Source organism: Oryzias melastigma, linkage group LG16, assembly GCF_002922805.2.
Source record: "Oryzias melastigma strain HK-1 linkage group LG16, ASM292280v2, whole genome shotgun sequence".
Classification (NCBI taxonomy): domain Eukaryota; kingdom Metazoa; phylum Chordata; class Actinopteri; order Beloniformes; family Adrianichthyidae; genus Oryzias; species Oryzias melastigma.
In genome coordinates, this window is record NC_050527.1 from 22852491 (window position 1) to 22875526 (window position 23036).

General features: G+C 35.8%; 2 protein-coding genes across 3 annotated transcripts in view; both read right to left on the reverse strand.

Moving 5' to 3' along the window:
• Window positions 1-4061, reverse strand: part of bbs9 (Bardet-Biedl syndrome 9) — a gene marked incomplete at its 3' end in the record, with an annotated part of 123314 nt that extends 119253 nt beyond the window's left edge. The window contains 3 exon segments of the mRNA XM_024258633.2: window positions 590-740; window positions 895-1015; window positions 3471-4061. Coding sequence (XP_024114401.1) covers window positions 590-740; window positions 895-1006 — 263 coding nt within the window.
• A 141-nt stretch (window positions 4062-4202) lies between these two features.
• Window positions 4203-19779, reverse strand: nt5c3a (5'-nucleotidase, cytosolic IIIA). 2 transcript variants are annotated; one of them, XM_024258288.2, is made up of 8 exons: window positions 19565-19779; window positions 7888-7986; window positions 7656-7725; window positions 7435-7567; window positions 7239-7328; window positions 6980-7142; window positions 6704-6904; window positions 4203-5620 (listed from the first exon to the last, which is right to left on the reverse strand). In XM_024258288.2, the coding sequence occupies exons 1-8, from the start codon at window positions 19700-19702 to the stop codon at window positions 5519-5521; spliced, it is 996 nt and encodes a 331-aa protein (XP_024114056.1). In that variant the 5' UTR covers window positions 19703-19779; the 3' UTR covers window positions 4203-5518. The 2 variants fall into 2 exon arrangements, with proteins under 2 accessions (XP_024114056.1, XP_024114057.1); XM_024258289.2 differs by lacking the exon at window positions 19565-19779 and adding an exon at window positions 10002-10091.
• Window positions 19780-23036: the final 3257 nt, after the last annotated feature.

The window sequence follows — 23036 nt, forward strand, 5'->3', positions numbered from 1 at the left end:
AACATTATGTTTTTTAGCATCCTGAATAACCTAGTCTTTTACTTTTTAGTACACTTTTATCCCTGGTTTTTAAATGAAATGTTGATTTAATCAGATTTAGGACATTTAAAAGATACCACAGCAGCACTTCTCAGTGCGCTCGCCATCTCTGCACTTCAGCAGGACATTCACACAAGATGGGGAAACCTGTGGAGTCTTGGACTAAAGGTAGGAGAACTCTGATCGTGGTTTTCCTATAAACTCAATGTCCTGGTAGTCAGGATTTTAGAAATATAACTTCTATAAATTAGTAAATTATTTTTTTTTTATTTCAGATTTCTACTGTTTATTGTTTAAACAGGCTCTTGAAATAAAACAAAGATGTGATGGAGAGTTGATCTTAGTACAAAATCTAACAATTTTATGCAATTCTTTTAACATGTTTTTTATCAATCAAATGTAGCAAAAAACTATAAGAAAAGCAAACAAGCACACATTGTGCCTTCGAGTTCAAATTGAATTCAGAAACACGGATGTCCCAACAACAGAAGAAACTGCACTGCAAAAAAAACATGGCAGAAGTTTTCAAATCTTTGGTTGCTTTACTTACGAGATAAACTTGCCCACTTCCACCTGGATGATGGCGTTCTGAAGCTGGACTTCCAGCAGCTGAGCATCAGCAGGCCCGCCTTCACTCGACTTATTGGCATGTGGAAAAAAGATCCGCAGCATCCCCATGTAGCTGCCCACCACGATCTTGTCTGAATCACACAAAAACAGCTGCTGTTAGGAGGGAAGCTATTTCATACAACAACAACACAATACATGACAATATAAACACCATTTCAAGCGATTTTTGGTTTTTATGTGATTTTTTTTTTTTTTTTTTTTACTGAGTTCTCATCACAAACTGACCATGGCCTGTGCCACTGTTGTCCACATCTCCGACGCACAGGCAGCCCTGGTCAAACTCCTCCCCCTCGCCAAGAGTCGCTGACCACCAGTCACGGGCTTTGAACAGGGACATGATGACAGACTGCAAGGAGATCAGCAGAAGGTATTAAAGGCAGGTGCTCAAAAAGTTTCTTAATCATTTTTTCTACATGTTATAAAACAAAACATTATCTATGAAATGTAAACTAAAAAAAATATTTCAAATTAAAAGACTCGTTTAAATGAAAATCGTCTTTTTGGCATTTTTAACATATTTTTTTAGCAACTTCTTGAAGCATTTTTCTCATGATGAAGGACATTTGTATATAAAAAAAACTGTATTTCTTTATTCAAATCGGAATTATTCAAGAGCAGAAAGAAAAAAAATTGTCATTTAAAAAGCTCTTAATAGTGACGCAGCAGATGAAATGGGCAGACCAAAGTCTCACTGTTTCACTCTATGCTGATGGCAGACAAAAAGATCCATAAACGTCTTTGTTTTCCTCTACCGAGACAGTATCTGACTCAAGATTCTGTGGCTGAATAAGTCCAATATTGCTCGCCATTTTTGTAGCATGGAGTTGTAAGAGGCTGTAGCTAGCTGGAGAGTGTAAAAAAGGGATGATGGGATATCAGTGGAGAGTCACTTCCTCTCCAGCAGTTTCTCCCATCACTCAGGCAAATTAGTCCTAAAAAAACAATTTTTTTTTTTAATCTATGCACAAAATGGCATAATTATAAATAAATAAACACTAGGAGTGCTTTTAAAACAGATCAAAATATGATTAGAGTGGGACTTTAAGATTAACCATTGCTTAAAACACAGATAAAGAAAAATATTTTAAAACATAATTAATTTTTTTTTAAGAGATGAAGTTGTGGCCCAAAATTTAAATATATTTGAACTAATTAAAAAGCTTGGAATACAAATCACATTTTTTACACAACAATAGAGAGAAACAATGTCATGTCTGTGCTGTTTTTATTATAGCTTTTATAGCGTTTCACATAATCGCTATTGTCAAAAATGCCATTTCTATGGTAAAATGTTATTTTATTTAGCAGAGATTAGAGAAGCAAATGAGTGTAGTTTCTTGAAAAATGCAGAACATTTCCAAGAAAATGAAATTTCCACAAAAAAAAAAAAAAATTACTTGTGTTCTGTGTCTAAATGTTATAGGAATTGGAGTAAAAAATAGATCTGCTTGGTTGTTTGTGGCTATGTTTTGAGTTGGGGGTTTAATAAAAACATTTGTTTGATCAGTATTCCTCTCATTCTTTGCATTTCATCCCATTTGTTTTTTTTGCTTTCCAAAAATACTGATATTCAGAATGAAAGAAAAACGGATTTCACAATTAATTGTGCATTTCAAGACGGAAGCATCTATGTTTGTTTACATGTTTTATTTGAAAATTCATGTTTTCTACCATTGCATGATGCCTCTGCACATTGAGAGCATTTCTTGGATCTTCTCAAAGCAACATTTTAGAAAACTAAATAATGTCTATGAAGGTGGATGAATGTTCATCCGGGTGACAGGTTAAAATTGAGTCATAGACAAGAAGTCCAGATGCTTCAACTTCAAGACTATCCCAGGTGATGTGTGCAGGACAGCTGCAGCCAAATGCAAAGGAGCCCGCAGGTCACATGACCTCAGGATTGAGCGTGTGAGCAACAAGGAGGTGGATAAGGAGGAGGGAGTGGGTGGGGGCAAGCAGCTTTTCTCCTTGCTAAATGCTGAGCCGATGGAACAGGCTCTTAATCCAGAGAGAAAGAATCCTTCCTATCTACAGCATACAAGCCTTAAAGATCTGAATGAGTGTTCAAGAGTATTTACTTTGATTAAATAAACCAAATTTGATTTTAAAAATTATATACAAAAGTTAAAACATTTGAAGTTCTCAAGTGTATGCGCTTGATAAGTCTATTTTAAAGCATATGTTTTAAAGCCTCTACAATTCTGAAACAAACTGAAAAACCCAGAAATTAAGAAAATCATATTCCTACTCATGTATTTAAGAAAAATAAAAGAAACGTTTAGTAGAACACTAGGAGATTATCACATTTGCTTCAGATTGATGTGTTTTTAAATGATCAAATGTGATGCTTTCAAATGAATGTTCTGCTTTTATGTTTAATATTATATTTGTAGAAGTAATATCTTCACAGCACTGCAAATTATTAAGGGATAAACGTCAATATATGAACGTTACTGTAATAAAAGAAACAGGTTTTGCAACACAACACTCTACTAAAGGTTAACACATAAAATTCTCTATTCATATACATTTAAAACGGCAAACTTTAATATCCCTCCGTGTGGTAACATAAGAGAGAAAAATACACTTGAGGTTTATGAAATCTTGGGTGGCAACAGGTGATTTACCTGGAGCTAATACCAAGCCAGCTGATTTAACTTTAGCTTAGCTGCGGCTACACTGCTAGCTCTCCAAGTTTCCCGGGTTTAAGCTAACACGCCAGGAGCACAGCTGCTACTTTCTTCACTCTTTGTGTGTTATCGATGCAACAAAGTCGTCTCTGTTTGTGTGTTTCTCACCTTTAGAGAACCGCTTTTCCTCGTTCCACTTCGTTCACACAAACATCACATCTCTCACCCTCTTGGAACCATCGTTCTGTTGTCATGACACTGACGCTCAGCGGAGAAGCCATGCGCTTGTGCGCAGGAGCGGAAAAAGAAGCGGGGCTGATGGGTAACTGAGTTTATACAGCCCTCTATGTAAGCAGGTCAAAGTTTTGATTTTTAAAAAGATAACCATTTTTTATGATGTACTTCTTTAATAATTGACCGAAATATTTATATATGTATTTATTTAAGAACAAAATGCCTGTATGCACTTACAGATGGCAAAATTAAGCCGCATAAAATATCCCTTCTCAATTATTTTGTTTATTTGGCATCATTTCCATTAATATATGTATTTAAATTATAGAAATAGTAAAATGTACTCTGGAAAAAAACAAACAAACAAACAAAGGGCAAAAATAAATCAATTTTTAAGAGTTATACCAACTAGACAGTCCTAACCTCCAAATGCTGTTAGAAATTATTACATTTTTTAATGAAAATTTTCAAAAACATTTTGATAAAATTACATTAACAAGAAGATGAACATTTAGTCATCATTGAAATTAGTTAATTTTTGAATTAACAAAATATATACTGTATAAATACAAATAAAAGAACACCTCTTTTATATCTAGTGAATCCACCACATTTACCAATTAAAAAGTAAAAAAAAAAGATATAACAAATGCACTGAAAGTTTCATGACCTCACAAAATACATTTTTATTGCATGTTCGTTTTTCCAAGCCATCAAATTCATTTTGTTTATAAAAAATAAAACACACTCATCAAAACCTGATAACTCAGATGCAGTAAAACGACATGAATGTCCATAAACCCCACAGTTACAGTTTTACATTTGACTGCATTTGACAGAAATAACTTTTTTTTGTCTCACACATCTCTCACTTTACACAATAAAGGCAACATGCAGGTGATAGCAGCACATATACAAGCCTGAGGGAAACATTCAACACCACGTCAAACTAAACAGACATTTGAACTTAAAATCTACTGAAAAATGACTTTTTTGAGGTAGTGCTCAGCTTAAACATTTAACAGTTTTTTTTGTTTGTTTTCTAAGTGAGAACATAGTGTTGTGCGATTCTCTTGGTCTGCATTTACCGACTGTAATCTCCCCTCATGACCACTAGAGGTCAGCATAAGCACGATTTGAAGACTAAAATGCCACAGAAAGATAAATAAGAATCTATCTTATATCTAGACAAACCAACGATTATCTGTAAAACAGGCATCAAATAAACACATTAGGGGTAACAAAAAAAAATCATTCTGTAAACATGGCTTTTCTGTGTGCAAGAAACTGATGAAAACCACCAAAGCAAACACATGCAACATGTGTTCAGATTTTCCCATTCAGGTGACTCTTTTCTTCAACAAAAAATGAAAGAAAAGAAATAATCTTTCGCAGTAATGTTGATAGAATCTTGCATTTGAATAAAGGCAAGTCCTTCTTTAAAATACTTTTTTTCAAATCCTTTATAAAAGGAATTGCTGTATTATTTTTAGAAATGCTGCTTTTTTCCGATTTTGTGCAGTTTCTTCTCATAATGTTAGAATTTTGAAACACTGACTAGATGGTTTTGCAGCAACTATGTCACATGATTTTAAAACTGTGGTGAAAGGCATGCTGGGATACAACTACTATTGAATGTCCTTTAAAGGGCATCTGTGTTTTACCATTAATTAAAAAATACATTAGTATTGTGCAAACTTAAAAACAAGGATAGATTGTGATGTTTTTAAAGCTCACTCTTCTTTTTTTAGAAAATTACCACAGAAACAAACATGATAAATTGATGAAAGCAGTAAAGACAAGCAGTTGGTGCAGTGATGACTTTTAAAATAGTTTATATAGGAGATCTAAAGCCTGTGTGGTAAGGACTTGGTGCTGAGAACATAATGCTGGTTATATCCGAAGAGAGTGGCAAGGTTAAATGTCCTGACACGATGCAGAGAAGAAAAGAAGGGATCTGCTTGAGATGTGGTTCGGTGGAGTTATAGAACCTTCTGGAGAATAGCGTTGGGCACTTCCAGAGTCTCGTCTTTTACAAGAACTATATCATAAGAGTCCAGGTATTTGTCCAGCCGCTCCTCTACCTGCAGAGATCAGAAGAAAAATGGTTTGTCAGAGAAAAAAAAATCCTTTTCCCATCTTTTAACCAAGGCTGTTTCCAGTCTTCACACCTAACTATGTAGCCACTGAGGGCTCTCTTAACCCCAATAAAATCCAGTACTATGTCAGGAAGGGTATCTGGCGTAAAATTCTGCCAAACCAATGTGCAGATTGGTGAAATTTGATTTGTTGTGGCGAAACCCTGATGGAATATGGCGAAAGGTGAACAAGAACAACAACTAAGGCTGCAAATGTAAAGGACGAGGGGGAAAATCCCCAAAACATTATGAAATTAACTTATAACAATTGCAACCCATAATTCACTCAGTTTACTGCCCTTAAGCAGGTTGAACTTCACAATTTGAACTGTTGCAGCAAGAACAACATTTTACATAACAGGACCTGTGCTGCAGCAAAAAAAAAAAAAAAAGACCACTACGTATTTTGGTTGAGTTCTTTCAAATATTAAGAATAATTTTCTGGGAAAGAAAAAACATTTTCAGCTTGCATAACAACAATAATCCTAATTAACTGTAGCAAAATTGTCTTTTTTCTTAAGAATTTGTACGACAATGAATCTTTTACAGACTTTTTTAACTCTTTTACACATAAATAACACACTTGCTTTGACATACTGCAACTCTTTGATCATTTAGGCAAGAAACATGAATCAGCTGATTCTTAGCTTTTCAGTTTTTTAAATCCACATAAATCTTCCATCACAATCAGATCTTTTTAATTCTGAAATTTTTATTTTTATATAAAGGTATATTTGAGAGTTTAAAAAAGAGAGCAAAGTATGAAAATATTCATGTCAGGTTGAAAAAGTTCAGAAAGTGTGTAGTGAGGGATTTTAGAGCCTTAAAACATCTGTAATCCCACTTCATTTTAGAAAAAAATTCCAATGACAAACTAGGGAAAACTATTAACTAAAAGGTTCTTTAAGAGTTGAGATGTTTCCTCAGACGCATCACTTCAGTTCATTGTTTTTCGTTTTATGTGCAGATCTTTGATATCTGCAAAAATCTTTGCAAATGAGCTGCTGTGGACTTGTTCACCGATCGCACCTTGTCATTGAGAAATCCTATCTTGAGAATGTTCTCTACGTTGGGAACGCCGTCGGCCATGCTGAGGTCTCCCATGGAATCCCCCAGCAGGATGATGTTGGAGTTCTCCTTCAGCTGCTTGAAGTACTCGGTGTTCCGCAGGGCGCCATCGTGTTTGTTGTACACGTGGATCAGCTCGCCTTTGAACCCCCTCAGAACGCCCTACAAGAGAAGGCCCGATCAGACCCACAGATGCAAAGAGCAAAAACGAAAACAAATCGGAACTTTCTGTCCTACATTTTCATCAAAGTCCATGAAGTTTGAAACCACTTTGACGTTGGGGTGATAAACTCCAGCTTGATGGAGGATTTCCTCAAGGACGTCCCCCAGGCCGGCGGAGAAAATGAAAACGGGCACGCTGTGATGCTGGAGGCGGTCAAAGAACTGCTCAAAGCCTTCTCTGGAAAAAGAAAAAAAAAAAAAAAAGGTTTTAGATCCATTTGCAAACAGTTTCCAAAATATAAATCCTAATTCCACGTCTTTATTCTCTAAATACCTGAGGGCAACATCGGAGTCCCTCACCACCTCTGGCAGCTTGTCCTTCTCCAGACGCTGCTCCACCAGGAGCGTGTGGGACTTAAAATACCTGGAAACAACGTCTGCTTTAAAACTTCCAGCCACTCATGAGTGGAAAGCCATTACGAAAAGCCTGACCACGTGTTTCATCAATCAGGAAGTCTTTTCTAACTCACCACTCCACCATAAATGGATATTTCTCCTCCATGGTTAGCTGAGGGTCGATCTCAATCGGATAATATTTATTCCTCAGCTGCAGCAGTTTCTGCCTGCAATCTTCTGTTACCAGTTTGCAGTTATCAATGATATCTAAATGGATAAATAAGTAAATAAATACTCATAAAAACTACTAAAGGTGACCAAAAATAAAGAAATATGAGGATCAAAGTCTCCTTACTGTGGCATGTCGGACAGCGTTTTCCATTCACAGAAAATTTGCTCAACGTCATGTCAAAGTCTGTGATAATCTGAAAGAGATGACAGCATATCAGTAATCTGAACCCCAGAGAAAAGGGAGCAGGAGGGGGCAATAGAAGAAACACACAGGACTTCACTGGGATTCTGCAAGGCATAAAAATCCTTCAGGAATATTCATCCAAGGATGGTTGTTTCACCAGAGGATTCTTTACCTGCAGTTTGGAAGCTCCTCCTTTGATGAGGCCGCAGATGATCTGTTCAACCCTCTCAGGGTTCCTCATGTGGACCGTCGGCTTCTCAAACTGAGGCATCTACAGATACGCCGAAAGAACAAAAGAAAGATTGGAAAATTTAGGCGACGTCTCCATGTCAATGTGTTGAAGCTGAAGAACAAAACCGAATAGAATACAATAGAATAATATAAAATAGAATAGAATAAAACAAAATAAAAATAAACTAGAAGAATAAAATAAGATAAATTAAAATAGAATAGAACAAAATAATATAGAGTGGAATAAAATAAGACAATATAGAACAAAAATAATAGAATAGAATAGAATAGAATAGAATAGAATAGAATAGAATAGAACTTTGATTCCACAACATGGAAATTGATTTGATATAAAAGCAAAATTCAAAATGCAGTAAACTGAACTTTTTCCTTAATATTTAGAAGATACTTTTGTCAAATCAACACACACATTTCCTTAAAAGGGGGAGACATTGTTGTAAAAAAAAGAAAACAATGACTGTGTCTGAATTCCTTCACTACTCACTATATGGTGCGTTCACCATTCTAGTGCTGTCCGAATCTACAGCTCCAAAACTGAGTACCCTAGAAATTTCCCATAAGTCTTTGCGAAAAACTAGTGTGCATCAATGCTCACTGCATTAGCAAATATAGACCACAATGCATTGCTGTCGAACAATTTGCACCTTTTTTAAAGGTGGTTGAATGTAATATTTTAATAAACCATCCACATTTTCATCATCAGAGCACAGTGGAGTAACAAATAGACATCTTATAATGTTTGTATTGATTAAATCTTCACTTTGTGAAATCAATCAATCAAGAAATTTAGGGAAAAAAGAAAAAAAAGTAGTGACTATGGTGTCCGAATTGCTTTTAAAATCCAGAGCACAACATAGTCCTGCACTATATAGTTTTATAGCAGTTAGATTAGGGTGGGAATTTGGACATGGCAAAAGACTAGTTGTCTGGCTCCGCCCACTGAGCCTCAGCCACTTCAACTACACCAGATTTGCAGGGCAATTCAAAATACAGTTTGTAAGTAGCTTTAGATTTAACATGAGTTTTGATCCTTAAACATGTTCAAATATGGGCCAGAGAGAATTCAAAAGAACAGGGTCTATCAGGAACACACTGCAAGTCTCTGCTCAAACCCTGCAGCTCACACGTCCAGGTTCTAGTTCAACGCAGGAGCAGCAGCAGAACGGCAGAACATTGCGTTCTCTGGTTCAGACGCAACACTCAGTCAGCTGCAGGAATGTCAGGACCTCGAAACAGCTGATGTCTGGAATCTGTCAGTGCTGTGTGACGAGCCAAGAGGATGGACAGACGCCCTGCAGAGAAGACGTGCTCTTCCACTCTTCTGAAATGCCCTTCGCTCTGTCGAAGCTCACCAAATCAACCTGAGGCTGATTTTTTTGGTTATTTGTTGGGACCTTTTCTCTCTAATTCAAAATTATCTTGTTTGAGGAATTAAGTTTCTGCAACTTAAAGATGAAGAACAGAAACCTTGGCTGCTTCACATCCACCTGAGTGTGTATTTAAAACATTCATTGCTGCATAACAATTATTTCAATCAAACGTGTGATATATAAATGTGTATAAACTAAGAAAGACATTTGTAGATGAAACATTTAGGAATAATTTGAATAGAAAGCAAATTCAAAACATTAAAAATACAACCTCAACTTATATAACAGCGACAGAGCATAACCTCATAAATCCTTCGAGTAAGTGACACCCCAAAAACACAAGCTAAAAATAAAAGCCTTCTTTTTTTGTCTCCACTAAGCCTCGTAAATTTCAGCCGAGCAGGCAGACGGGAGTCTAAACGCTTCCTCAAGTTTCAGTCTTCTGAAAGAGAAGCATCCAGGTCCACTAAAAACAAACAAACAGCCACAATTTTATGGACTTCTTCTGAAAAAGATGGTGTTTAACTTTGAAATGCACAAAAGCTGCAATTTAGGAACAAAATAGGAGAGAAAGCTGGATGACAAGCATCAACAACTCCATCCAGCTCATTGAAGAAAAGAGTTTGAGCAGAACAACAAAACCCGACTGCAGGAACTCTCTTACCTTGGCTCTGTCAGCTGTGCGAAAACAGGAGTGAAGAAAAGATTGTGTGGCTGCGCTGAGCTTTTATACATGCAGGACGGGCAGGGAGGGGGGGCCGGCTGAAACTGATTAGACAACATGACCCCTCCTTCTTTACAGTCTCAAACACAATCGTTCCAGCTGACGCCACACTTGTAATCTAGACCTTTTCCAGTGACATGACCTCTGACCTTTGCAGAAAGGATCCTTTATCAAATAGTAGCTGCTGCTGAGCTCACACATTTCCAACACACAAACACATGGGTGGAGCTTCAGGACAGGTCAAAGGGGTTAAGGTGGGTGATGTGTTCACATACACTGAGCTCTCTGAGTCTTATCCTTCTGCTGAGGCGTCAGTATTTGCTGCAGCTGTAGGTTTCTGGGCCAGTCTGAACACGTCTGTGATGCTCAAGAACATGAATTCATGGAAACGGTCTCTGAACCAGCTGAAGGTGACATTTTCTGGATTCTATTGGATCAATCACTTTGTTGAAAAAGAGTTCTGGTGAAGAGGAATGGGTCTTTTCCCGAACACTTCCTAGAACCTGAAGGAAAACTCACAAGTTAGAAGAAGTTTCAGTCCAGCCATCTTTGGATCCATTATAAAAGATTCCCAGTGGTCTTTTCATCATGATTATGCAATTTTTAGCCAAAATTTAAATAAATATTTTTAAATTGTAATTTTTTCTGACAGTTTCTGCAGAGTGGCAGATTGTTATAAATTAATCCATGAGTTGTGAGCAGGACCATCTGTTTACACACCTTCCCACTAGCTAACAGCCCCTCACACCCCCAACCCAACAACAACATGCAGCACTAGAAAGCGGTACCGTAGTTTTGAGATTAAAATAATAATAATAACAATATATAAACAACTAATCAACTGACGTCGACTATTTCAATGGTTAATTTTAGTCGACTAACTTTAGTCGACTAATCGTGGGACATGTATGACTTAGTTTTTCTCTGAGTTATACTCTTAAAATAAAAAGTGAAAAATTGTTCTGGTACAGTCTGGGGATATATCATGATATGTATCGTACCGCGAGATGTGTATTGCAATATGTATCATCAGATTCTTGCCAATACACACCCCTAACAAAAGACGATTTGAATTATCTTTTGATATGTTCTCCATCATGAGAAAAATGCCACAAGAACATGTTAAAACACCAAAAACAGGATTTTTATCAGACCAGGTCTTTAAAAACAAATATCCACCCTATGACAATCTAATACAGAGACACTCAGCTGTTGTTTGCATTTAAAAAACAAATCAACCCCAAATCCTGAGATCAGGAGGTTCTATTCCGCTTGAAGGAGACTTTAACCTTTTGTAGACGCTACATATGATAAACATTAAGTGATAAAACAAAAGAAACCTTCAAACAGGACATTTCTTGTAGGTAATAATAGCTGAAAATGCTAAATTTCCTTTCATAAAAATGTACTGGATATTTTTAAATAAATGTGATTTTCTAAGAAAATTCAACTTTTCAGAGGAAAATCTGGGTCATTGAAAAAAAAAACACATTGTGATCTGAGGAAACAATATTAGAATAAAAACAAACTCATAAGTAATCGTTTTCTAAATTGGCAAAAGAAAGCGTACTGCTCGTATCAGACTGTCGGTGAACTTTAGCATTCGCTGTGAATTTGCTGATGTCAGATGTCACGTGGGTTTGTTAGGACATTATTATCAAAGCTGTACAGTCTTCTTCTGCTCTCCTATCATTTCACAGTCTGCACATAACTGCAGATGAGGGAGGAACTGTCAGCTCAATCCATTTCCATTCACAAGTTTCTTTCTTCTTCTAAGATATGCATTTAAATACTGGCTTAGATTTCAAATTTACTGTCAAAACCATGTATTTTGATAATGAAAAACACTATTTAATCCGACAGGAGATATAAACTGAACACAGGTGGAAATTTTTAATCTGTAAATGACAGTCAATTGATTTGATGAATCAGTATGACTTTCTAGATAAAGATTTATCAAATAATTAACTTTTTAAACCCAGTATACATTTAAAGATCTGATTATTTTTATACTAACCACTTAAAAATGAACAGAATAATTTGTGACTTTAATCATTAGTTTTATTGAAACCATCTGTGCTGACAGAAATCAATAACTCTCAGGTAAGAAATCTCACTGATCCAGGGAAATCGTTAGCAATGTTCTTTTCTGTTTCTACATGATAGTGCTTTTAAGAATGAGTCAAGATTGTGCAGAGCTTTCTTACATTTCATCAATGTTTTGCTAGAAATCAATATCTGGAAGTGAAAGTAATTTTTGGACTTTAAAAATCTTCTAATCTCATGTCAGCTGTCGATTTCAGCGAGTTCAGCTCTTCTTTATTTGTGTATTCAGGTCCAGTGGAAGAAGCCAGTGAATCGGCTAAACCACGAGCAGAGAAATAATCTCATTTTTGTCCCGAAAGGGTTGATAATATGTTTGCACAAACAGCAGAATATTGATGTATCAGCATTTCCTGAACCCTTGTGACGTTCATGGATCCTTTAAACTGTCAACATTCATAAACAGTGAGATCATGAATATGTCCGTCTGATATTTAGGCAACAGAGGAGATTCTACAAAACATATCAGTCCGAGCAAACATGTTGCACCAATACATTTATCGCACGATAAATACAAACTGATTTTTTCCTTAAGTGATATCGTCCAGATAGCAGAGTGAGCTGTTAGCTGGGAAGACGTCTAATAATTAGTTTATGGGATCTTAAAGCAGGAGAAATGTTGTGCTGTGGTTATTGCTGTGAAGCTGGAAAATGGAACAGAAGACAAGCTTCTCCTGGCCTGTCGTCGCCTCAGCCGACACATTTTTCTCACACTCCCAAAAAAAAATGTAGGTCAACCGTCTCCGATTGCAACCTAACGGCGCGTCCGCTCGGTACCCCAGATTTACAGAAACATCAGTATGAGAGAAAATGTGCAACATTTTTCCCTCTTTTACTTCCTTTGATAAATATCTATATATACAGTATATTCCAATTGGATGTCCTATCAAAATAAAACTTGTGGCAGCATTTAAAAAGGGAAGTTCTGCCTTAGAAAATCTGCTGAGTCACTAACTGTGAACTTTGCCAAATACTTTTTGTATAAGTGCTTGGGTTTACATGCTGTTAACCCATTAACACCTGAGATGTCGCCGAAAAAGCTTAAATAACAGTCAGATGATACAAGAAAACAATGTGTGAAACTAAATACATCTTTAAAATGTTTTGTTCAAACAAATAAACTTCCAATTAATTGCAGAAAATGTTTTAAGGGGTGTATATATATATATATATATATATATATATATGTCATAACTCTTTTCATACTTTAAAATGTCAAAGTTAATATTTTTTTAGATCTTCACGATAAATTTTGAGTCAAAATTTTACTAATGGTGATTCTCTGTCATTGTAGACAATCTATGTAATTGGCAAACAGTGCAGTGAGTGAAGAGACTACCAAGGGTTAACAGCTGCCACATTGCTGAACACCAGCGTTGTGGAAGTGTTATGTAAGGGATATGGGTGTGCTGCTTGTAATAAACATGGCAGCTTCAGGCAGAAACACACACGGCACAATTCATTTTCAGCGCCCACATTGTTTTTCTTTATAAAGCTCTCATCTGTCAAAACTTGATTCTCCTTTTACCTCTTACATTTAATTTAAAGCCCAACCCCAAAGAAAATGGTGTTTTAAGTATGTTCTTGTAGCATTTTTCTTGTGATGGTGGACATATATAAAATTATTTCAAATTAAAACTGAATTAAAACAACATTATTTCTTCAAATCGTAACAGATTGGGAGGAAATGACAACCAGCGGTTTAAAAAAGCTCATGTTTGTGATGCAGCAACTGTCATGGATGGGCCAAAGTCTCACCGATCCCCTCCACTTGCAGACAAATAGATCCACTAACGTCTTCTTTTTCTTTGTCTGAGCTGGTACCTGGCTCAAAACTGTATGGCTGGATAGCTCCGATATTAATCGTTTTCTTTTTGCTACGCTAAGCTTGGGGTTGTGAGGGTCTGTGAGCTGGGAGGAGAGAGTACGGTGGCCGACACGGCTCGCATAAATGCAAAAGCCACAACACAATGACAAAAGCTGACGACACGACAACAAACCAGTATTTGGCAAAGTCGTCCTGCTTTGGCTTTTATCGCTGTGTTGTGGCTTTTGTCTTTGTTCTACTGTTTTTGTCCTCTTGCTTCCGCTTTTGTCGTCATGGCATTTATGTGAGCCACATCGGCCACTGTAAGAACGTGTAAAAAAAGGAATGCTGGGATATAAACATAGGCTTACTTCCGAGCTAACAGTCCCACCTACAACTCAGAATCTCAAATATCTAAAGAACTCCTGCTGCTCTGCAGAAACTATGTCCTGGAAAATAAAAGAGGTTTGGCTATAAAACGGTAAAATCATTATGAAAAGACCACAAATAAAATAGCTTCAAAGATGATTGGAGTTTAAGTGGTAACATCTCAATATGCTGCAAGTTTTAAATAGGGCCTAAAAACAAATAAATAAATAAAACGTCACTCTAATCCAACAGCATTTTGCTTTGTGAAAATGTTCTCCCTTTTGCGGGGAGACATTATGTTCATACAACCAAAACAAACCACACAAATTATGTTTGCTGTGTAAATATAATCTCCCCCACTCCAACCCCCCTAATGGTTGGTAAATATTTGAACTGAAATAGCTGCCCCATAAAAGAGCCACTGGAGGGTTTCGACGGTCCGTCATAGAGTCCCACACACATACACATAACGAAGTGTGTTTCGTATAGACGTTAACTATGGCAGCGCAACAGAAACCTGCTGTAACTGCATAGCGAGTGTTGATGAGCAGCGTCCTAAAGCAGAAACTGCTACGCTCAAACGGCGCCGCAGCTTTGAACTGAACTTGAACTCTGCTTTTAGAGGCGCTTCGACTGACAGAGCGCCACAAACACGGAGGTCACAGAGGGCAGAGGTCAGCAAGTTCACATACATCATCTCATGAATTCAAAACGACAGTACAGACCTTCAGCAGGAGGAAAGCAGCGATGGAGCCAGATGTACACATGACTAAAGAAGAGAAGACCGAATATTCAAAGGAAGTTGGAAAACCTGCCATTTAAACCTGATTTTAGAAGAATTTAGAAAAAGATTTGTTAGATATTTACATTATTTTATGTATTCATACTTTTTTACTGTTTTGTTTATCTATAGTGATTTTATTTATCCATTAACATCTATTTGGACTCCAGTGTTTTCCTCAGAGATGATCCTCACAGTGATGAAGCCTCTGGTCTCCTGGATCTCGTTCTGTGCTTTGATCGGGAGGTCAAAGCAAAGGCTTCAATATTAAGACATATTTCTACTTTGCATCTTTAAAAAAAATAATTTTATATTTCACTATGTTTTGTGAGAGAGGATCAGGGGGGAGAAATGTTTTATTATGCAAAGGACTTTGGGTTACAAATGTATGAAAAGTGTTTTATATATGAGGTTAGATTTGATTAAAGATTTTAGATAATATAAAAGAAACTGCTATGTTGTTTTTTGAAAAGCCTAATTTAAAACAGCTTTCTGAAGTTAGAAAATAAACTGTCCTGATTTCTTTTTAAGATTCACTATCTTTTCCATCATTTTAAAACTTGCAACAGATTAAAAATGTGGGCAGAATAAGTAATCAATTTTGTCATATCAACATTTGAGTAATCTAAATATAAAAAAGAAAACAAACTGAATAAGATAATCTATGGTCGACATCTAATGTATTTACCGCTCAGGAACTTAAAATATTTTAAAAGATGAAAATTTGCTTTTTTTATAACATTGGAAAGGATGTTAATATGTTTTATACTTTCTCTATATACCAATATTCAGCTTCTATTGTATTTGACAAATTTCCTGTTCTTAAGTAATTATTGCTTTAATAAAAAAAAGTGAGGCAGGTTACTTATATTAATGCTGGATAGTATAAATTAAAAAAGGAAATAAATTTAGAAAAACTAGATAAACTAAACTTGCTCTCTACTTCTCTCTAGTGGTCAAAGCGGTGAATTACAGAACTAAAAGAAATCACATAGGTTAAAAAACAAAATTATATTTGTATGCATTTGCTGTTGAGAAATAGTTTTTTGAAGCCTGGCCTCAAATTTCCACATATAAATATTATTATTATTTTACACTGCGGTCAGATTAGAGTTTCTTCAAATCTATGTTCAATTTCAAACAGAACCAACAAGCAGATTTAGGGACTACCTGAAAATGATCTCACATTCATCTCAAAGCAGATGATCAACAATCAGAATGTTTGTACAGCCTTGTTCCCAGCAAAGACTGTTTGACATTGCAGTTATCCCTCAGTAATCTAATCATGACGGACTACACAAACAATGAACCCAATTAAAGAGACATCACTCAACAAAACATGTTGATCTCTGAGAGAAGCGGCTAGTTTGTCGACTGTCATGAATCAGGAAAGAGGAAGGAAAGCCTCAAAGTAAATACATTTTTATCCAGATACAAATCAAACAAGTCCAAAATGTATTTAATATACAAAAAATAAAGTTATTAGCTGGAAAAAAAAATATGATGTTTTCTAGTGATCAAAAATATAGCTGCCAAAATGGAAATTGTATAAAATACGTTTATTTGTGTGAAAGCTTTAGTTAAAAAAATAGATTGAAAACTTTTAATTCAGCATAAACTCTAAAAGTGGAAAGATCCAATGAATATTTTGACCTAATGATATTTTTGCTCACATGTTTGCTATGCCCGTAACATGCATTTTGATGTGTCAGTCTAATGAAACCATGACTGTGCACTTTGAAGTCAGTGTGTGATTAAAGGCAGAGCAGACATGGAGGCGGCTTCACTGCGTCTGCTTTGTTCTCCTCCAGGATCAGACAGACAGAGGGCCGAGAACACAAATGAGGACATGTGACCTCAAATAATACAAGAACTTCAAGTTCAGATCAAAATCTCTGCATGTTGCAGCGATGCAAAATGTTTATCATTACTTTTCTGTAGCCACGTTATACAAAACATTAAGAAATTAAAATGGTCATATTCTAATCATAAAAAAAATATTTCTTTGATTAATGATGTCAAACAAAAAAAAAGACAAATACAACTTCTGAGGTGAAGTCATTGTAACGGTAGAAGAAGTAATCTGTTAAACTGCTGGGTTCAGACGTTTCTAAAATGAATCAAAATGATGTTTTGAAGTTCCGACTAAAGAGCTTAGAGGGAATTACAGCCCTACAGTCACAGTCTGTCAGAGCTGACAATTTTTGGAATTTTGCAGTTCACACAGTGGATGTTTGTGCCTCCTCTTAGTGCCAAGCAGCATCAAAACCAGATGGTTACAAGCTTCCAGGCAGAGAGTCGCAGCATGAAATTGTTGTGCACAACAGTTACAGTCACATCCTGGTTTTCTCTGTTTAACACTAAAAGAGCAAAGCCAAAAAAAGAACAAGCAGGATCCTCTGACATATATATATATTTTTCATTACAGTTTCTTTTCGCCAAGTTATTTAAAGAAATATTTTCTAAAATAGAATTATGAGTAATACACATCACTTTTAATACTCAGATTAGTAAAAAAAAAAAAAGGAAAGGAGAAGACATTAAACAGGTTTACTGAATCCTTAATCCCCCGATGCTCAAAGACAGTAAAATCCTGAGAGTTCAGAATAAAAGCCCCTATTCTTTACCATTCCTTTAGGAAAAATGTTCTAATGACAGTATATAGAGATGAACAAAGCGTCTGTGCTGTTACCCATAGAATACACCTTACCTCCAGTTCCAACAAAATAAAGTCGATTTAGTCGATATTTCTCCAAGATACGGACGTCTCCATGTCGGAACCAGACAAGATTAGTAAGCAGAGATTGGTCTGAGTCGGTTTAAGCTAGCATTTCTATGGCAAAAACTCTTGCTAATCAGGAGTGAGCTTGTTGGAAAGCCACACCCCTTCCACTGAAAGAGGGCTCAGGATAGCAGACACCACACTGGCATCTGATTGGCCAGTTTATAACTTGAATAACTTGCAATAAAGAATTTATGTAATGAAAAAAAAATAGCTTTAGTAAGAAGATATTGAAAAGAAGTATCACAGCAGGAATGATTATTCTGACAATAACTGTGTATTTCTCAAAAGAAGTCATAGAATGTCAGCGAACACAACGCACACTTTGAAGTGGAAACTGATAAATAAATATTAAAATTTAGCCACAACTGACTGCAGCATCAGTGTACAGCACAGGTAAACTAACTCCAGGTGGACCGCAAACAAAAAGTGACAACTGAAAGTTCTACATTGTAGGTGCAAACATACTCTTTCCAGAATAAAATGTACAAACTAATATTTAATCTTTAAAATATTGTCATCATGTCGTAAAATATGATCCATTCGTTGAGTAATTCTGTGGTTGTTGTGTAAGTGATGGTTGAGACAGAAATGGATTGAAAAATGAGAATGAGAAGAAGCAAAAAGACAACAAGGACAGAGTAAAATGAAGATGTACAGCAGATGAGACAGACTAGCAAAGTTTCCAATTTGAATTCAAAATTAATCCAATTGTGCTGCACAGTGGTGCAGTGGTAAGCACTCTTCCCACACAGCAAGAAGGCCCTGGTTCAGATCCTGGCTAAGACCTCTCTGTATGGAGCTTGTACGTTCTCTGGCTTCCTCCCACAGCCCAAGAACATGCTTCATAGGCTAATTGTGGACTATAAATTGTCCCTAGGTGTGACAGTGTGTGGTTGTGTGACCCTGCGACCTGTCAAGGATGTATTCCGCCTTCACCCAACAATAGCTGGGACAGGCTCTGTCATCCTCATGACCCAGAAAGGGATACAGCAGGTTAAGAAATTGGTCTGATCAATTTATTAGAGTAGTGGTTTCCCTTTAAAACTAATTACATTTAGTAAAAAGTAAAGCTGGTGTGAATGGATGCTGTTAGATGTAAACAGTCAGCCTCAATGCAGAGTTAAATAAAATTTTTGAGAAACATAAGCTTTGTCATTATGGTTAGCATTTGAAACATATTGAAAGAAATCTACTGAGGTAACTAATGAAATAAATCAGCTGGACGGTAGAATTATAAAGATCACCCCAAATCCACATGAAGCAGGACTGATGTAGCTAAAGAAGCTAGCATAATCTACATTCTACTGTAAGAGAATGACGGTAGGACCAGCACAAAGCGGCTTTCGAGACAATGCAAACATTGTGAGGGTTGACGGCTTTAGAATGTGTAACAGTAAAACTCTAATGTGAAAGCTTGCCGCTATTGACCTCTAAAACAGCTGGAAACTACAGCGCGTGCGCACATTTCAGTCCCAGCCTACAACCGTTGAAACTTTCGTCCCATTTCCGGTTAACACGTTCAAAATAAGTGTATTTACGTTATACTTAAAGCCAATTCAAACGCAAAGTGCTTTTATTTTGAAGCCATACCAGTAAAACTTCCTGTTTCGTATCTACCGCTCAAGTTTTGACAACATGGTCGTGTAGTTTTAGCTCACCATCTCTATTATCCTCGTTTTCTTCCCGGCCCGCTTCTTCTTGGCTACGATATACTGGGCCAGCGCCACTCCACCGACTACCGCACAGACACTTGCGCTGGCCGCAGCTCCGACCTTCACCACGGCCGTCCTGTCCATGACAGTCCGCTACCTCCAAATAGCCAGCCGATCTGAGCGGTTTCCCCTATGAGCTCACGCCTTCCTGCTACTGCCTAAGATCGTTTATGCAGGCGAAGACGAGCCGCTCTGACGAGAATAACATAACGTATATATAAAAATGTTAAAATAACTTTGCAAATAGACAAAATTTAAAAGGAAATTTATTTGTCGGTTCATTAATAGTATTTATAAATTGTACAAAAAATTAAAACAAAGAAGTCTATCTATTTTTAAACTAATTTCCATAATGCAAAAATTCTGTTGGCTTTGAAAATAAAATAAAAAACTAATTTTCTAGATAATACAGGATAAGCCAGTTATCTTTTTCTTAAAAATATAATTGCACATTTTTTACATCTGTCTCGCATCATTTTGCCTTTTATTTTTAATCTTAACTTCTTGTAAAAGCCCATTAACAAGGTGAATTCACACACTAAAATCAAGATTTTCATGTGAATATACAAAATAATATAATGCAACAATAAATGTAATAAAATAAAACAGAAAATTAATTATTTCACTGTTTCACAAACATTAAGCATGTAATAATGAATTATCACACTATTACTTGAAACTTTTTTTCAATTACTTGCACCTTTCAGAGTAAGTTTTATCAAGTTGTCTTAACTTTTCTCCCAGAGTGTTCACTCTAAACTATAACTGATCTTCAAAAATCGGTTGTAAGATCATTTTATCAAGATATATACATTGAGAAATGTCTTTGGTTTGTATACCAAAAAGTGCAGGATATGGATGCGACTATTTTTACTCTGTGAAAGCGTCACAGACATTTCGAGGTGACAACTCCACTTTAAATTAGGCCATATTTTTTCCAGATGCAAACATTGAATACACAAATGGATGATGGAAGTCGGAATTATGACTATATAATAACTTGGAGACTCAATGCAGATTAACCTAAACCAGCCTGATAATAAAATGCCAATTTTGCATAATTACCTCCATGGCAATGACCAAACTCCTGGTTTGTCTTTCCACATTTTCTTCAAAGCGGATGGCTACCGCAGAGCTAAAAGAAAAAAGGAAACCAGAACATAAGACGCTCTTAGTTTTCTTTCTCAAGTCTAAAGGATTTCTTAGATGAGTCAAATTCACATTTCATTTAATTTTACACAAGTCAAAGAAACATATTTGGAAACATTTCCAGAGACAGTGAAACCGGATTTCTGGACCGTGTCTGTTTTAATGTTTATGACAATTCTTCAAGTCCTTCATTTAATGCAAGAAATAATAATACCTGATTTTGTGAATGATGCATGCCAGCTGCAGTACATTCCTGAACTGTCTAACTTGCAGTCTTGAAACGTCAGGCTGTGCAAAAAAATAACACCACAGTTCATATGCAAAACTTCAGAGAGCCAACCATAGATGGTTTTAATGTTATCTTCAGCGGATGCTATAGGAGAGGTGTGCACACTCAGGCCGGAAATTAAGAAACGTTGCTCGTAAAATTATGTTTTTTGTTTCCCCAGGTGTTCAACTGAAGAAGGTAGGACCACAGAAGTTGTCTTTTTATCCATGCAAAATTCAATATTTTAATTTTTTTTCTTGTCCAAGTATAAATATTGTGTTTAGGAAGCTGATAACTTTAGTCAAAAAATACTTTTACTAGGGTAACATGCTCCTGTCAGAGCTTCTCCTCTGAAAAGATGACAGCCCTGATTTGCCTCTGGTTTTCAAAACTTGAAATGAGCAACGTGAGTTCATCACTGTGTTTTGTTTTATTCATTTGGCTTGAAAATCTTCTCGGAGATGTTGAGTTTTATCTTCATAATGTGCTGATTTTATGCCATTTTGAATGTCTTCCAGTCTCCGTTTCAGTTTGGAGATATAATTTCCTTTAAACCGAAGTGTAGAGCAGGAATTCGCTTTATGCACTTTGCTGTTTATGTGGGAGATGCAGACATTTGTGGCAAAAAGCAAAAGGAGGTCATTTATGAACAATCAAGTGAGAGACACACACATTCAAAGATCAATTAATTCTTTAAAATATTAAGTAGAGAGTCATACATAATGGATTTGCTTCCAGAGCAGATTCTCCGCTGCAGATTTTCTGAACTCAACCTGAATTTGGAGCCTGAGGTGAACAACTACCTAGACGATTATACAGATCCTTCAACCGGAAGAACTTACTGTAAAGGAGATGACAAGGACATCATTGAACGCATCACTGAGACGTATGAGAATTGGGGGGTGTACGGCATACTGCACTACAACTGTGAACACCTGGCTACATATGTGCGCTATGGAGTCAAGATAGCAGTGCAGGTGAGTGGACAAAGAGTGATTAATAGTATTTATCTTTTTAAAAAACATTTTGTATGTCCTGTTTTTACTAAAATAATGCATCTTTTAAAGATAAATATACATTGCATATGTTAATGTTTCATTTTACTTTAGGAGTCCCTTTAAAAAAATATTTCAGATTAAAATTATTTACAATACATTTGATCACTCCAAGGAATACCATATTTTAAAAAAATCTGCTCACTTCCTCGGTTGCATGTATTCCATTTTTATAAGTGTTTTCCAACTGTTATTAAGAAATTGATTTTAATAAATGTAGTGATTACAAAATGTTTCATTTGAATGCTTTTATTGTAGCTAACAGTGAACACAAAAATTCACTTAAAGCCTTGATACTAAAAAATGTCATTTAAGAAAATCAATTAATCTTCTTTTACTTTTATAAGTTACTTTATTACAATTTTAGGTCTGAAAACAAAAAAAAGCAAGAATGAAATAAATTTTTGAAATGTAAACCTTCAGAAAAATCTGAATGTTTACTTTAATTTAAAAAAAAATAAAACTTGTGAAACTGTTTTTAGAATAACTATTTACAAATGTTTTTTTAAGTATGATGCTAACAGTAATACCTTTTTCTTTCGAAGTGAGACACCCCTGCAGTAAAAGTCCACAGCACAGAAAATGCAGGAACAAAAATATATAAAATCAAGTTGGTAGCCTTGATTCAAAATCTAAATCTTGACATAAACATTTTGACACAAAAAAAACAAAACACTAATTTTAGCATAAGATCTATTCATATCAAATGTGTCTGTCTGGTGATTTCAGGTTAATAATGGAAGATGACTAAATAAAAAACTAAATATTATCCTCTGTAAAATTTGAGTTTCATTTATTGTTATTATTTAAAAATGAATGAATGATAATGATTTTTTTAGGATCAGATTTTTTTGGAAAAATATTCTGCTTCATTAAGAAGCTCATGATACCAAGATGGTATAAGTAAGACTACCAACTTTCCAGAAAATATCTCAATACATCCAGA

Coding starts and splice junctions, on each gene's coding strand:
- nt5c3a (XM_024258288.2), bottom strand. CDS start 19,702: ATGGACAGGACGGCCGTGGTGAAGGTCGGAGCTGCGGCCAGCGCAAGT. Junction 7,987..19,564: donor AAACGAGGATAATAGAGATG/GTGAGCTAAAAC, acceptor GCGTATCTGTAG/ATGCCTCAGTTTGAGAAGCC. Junction 6,905..6,979: donor TCATGGACTTTGATGAAAAT/GTAGGACAGAAA, acceptor CTTCTCTTGTAG/GGCGTTCTGAGGGGGTTCAA.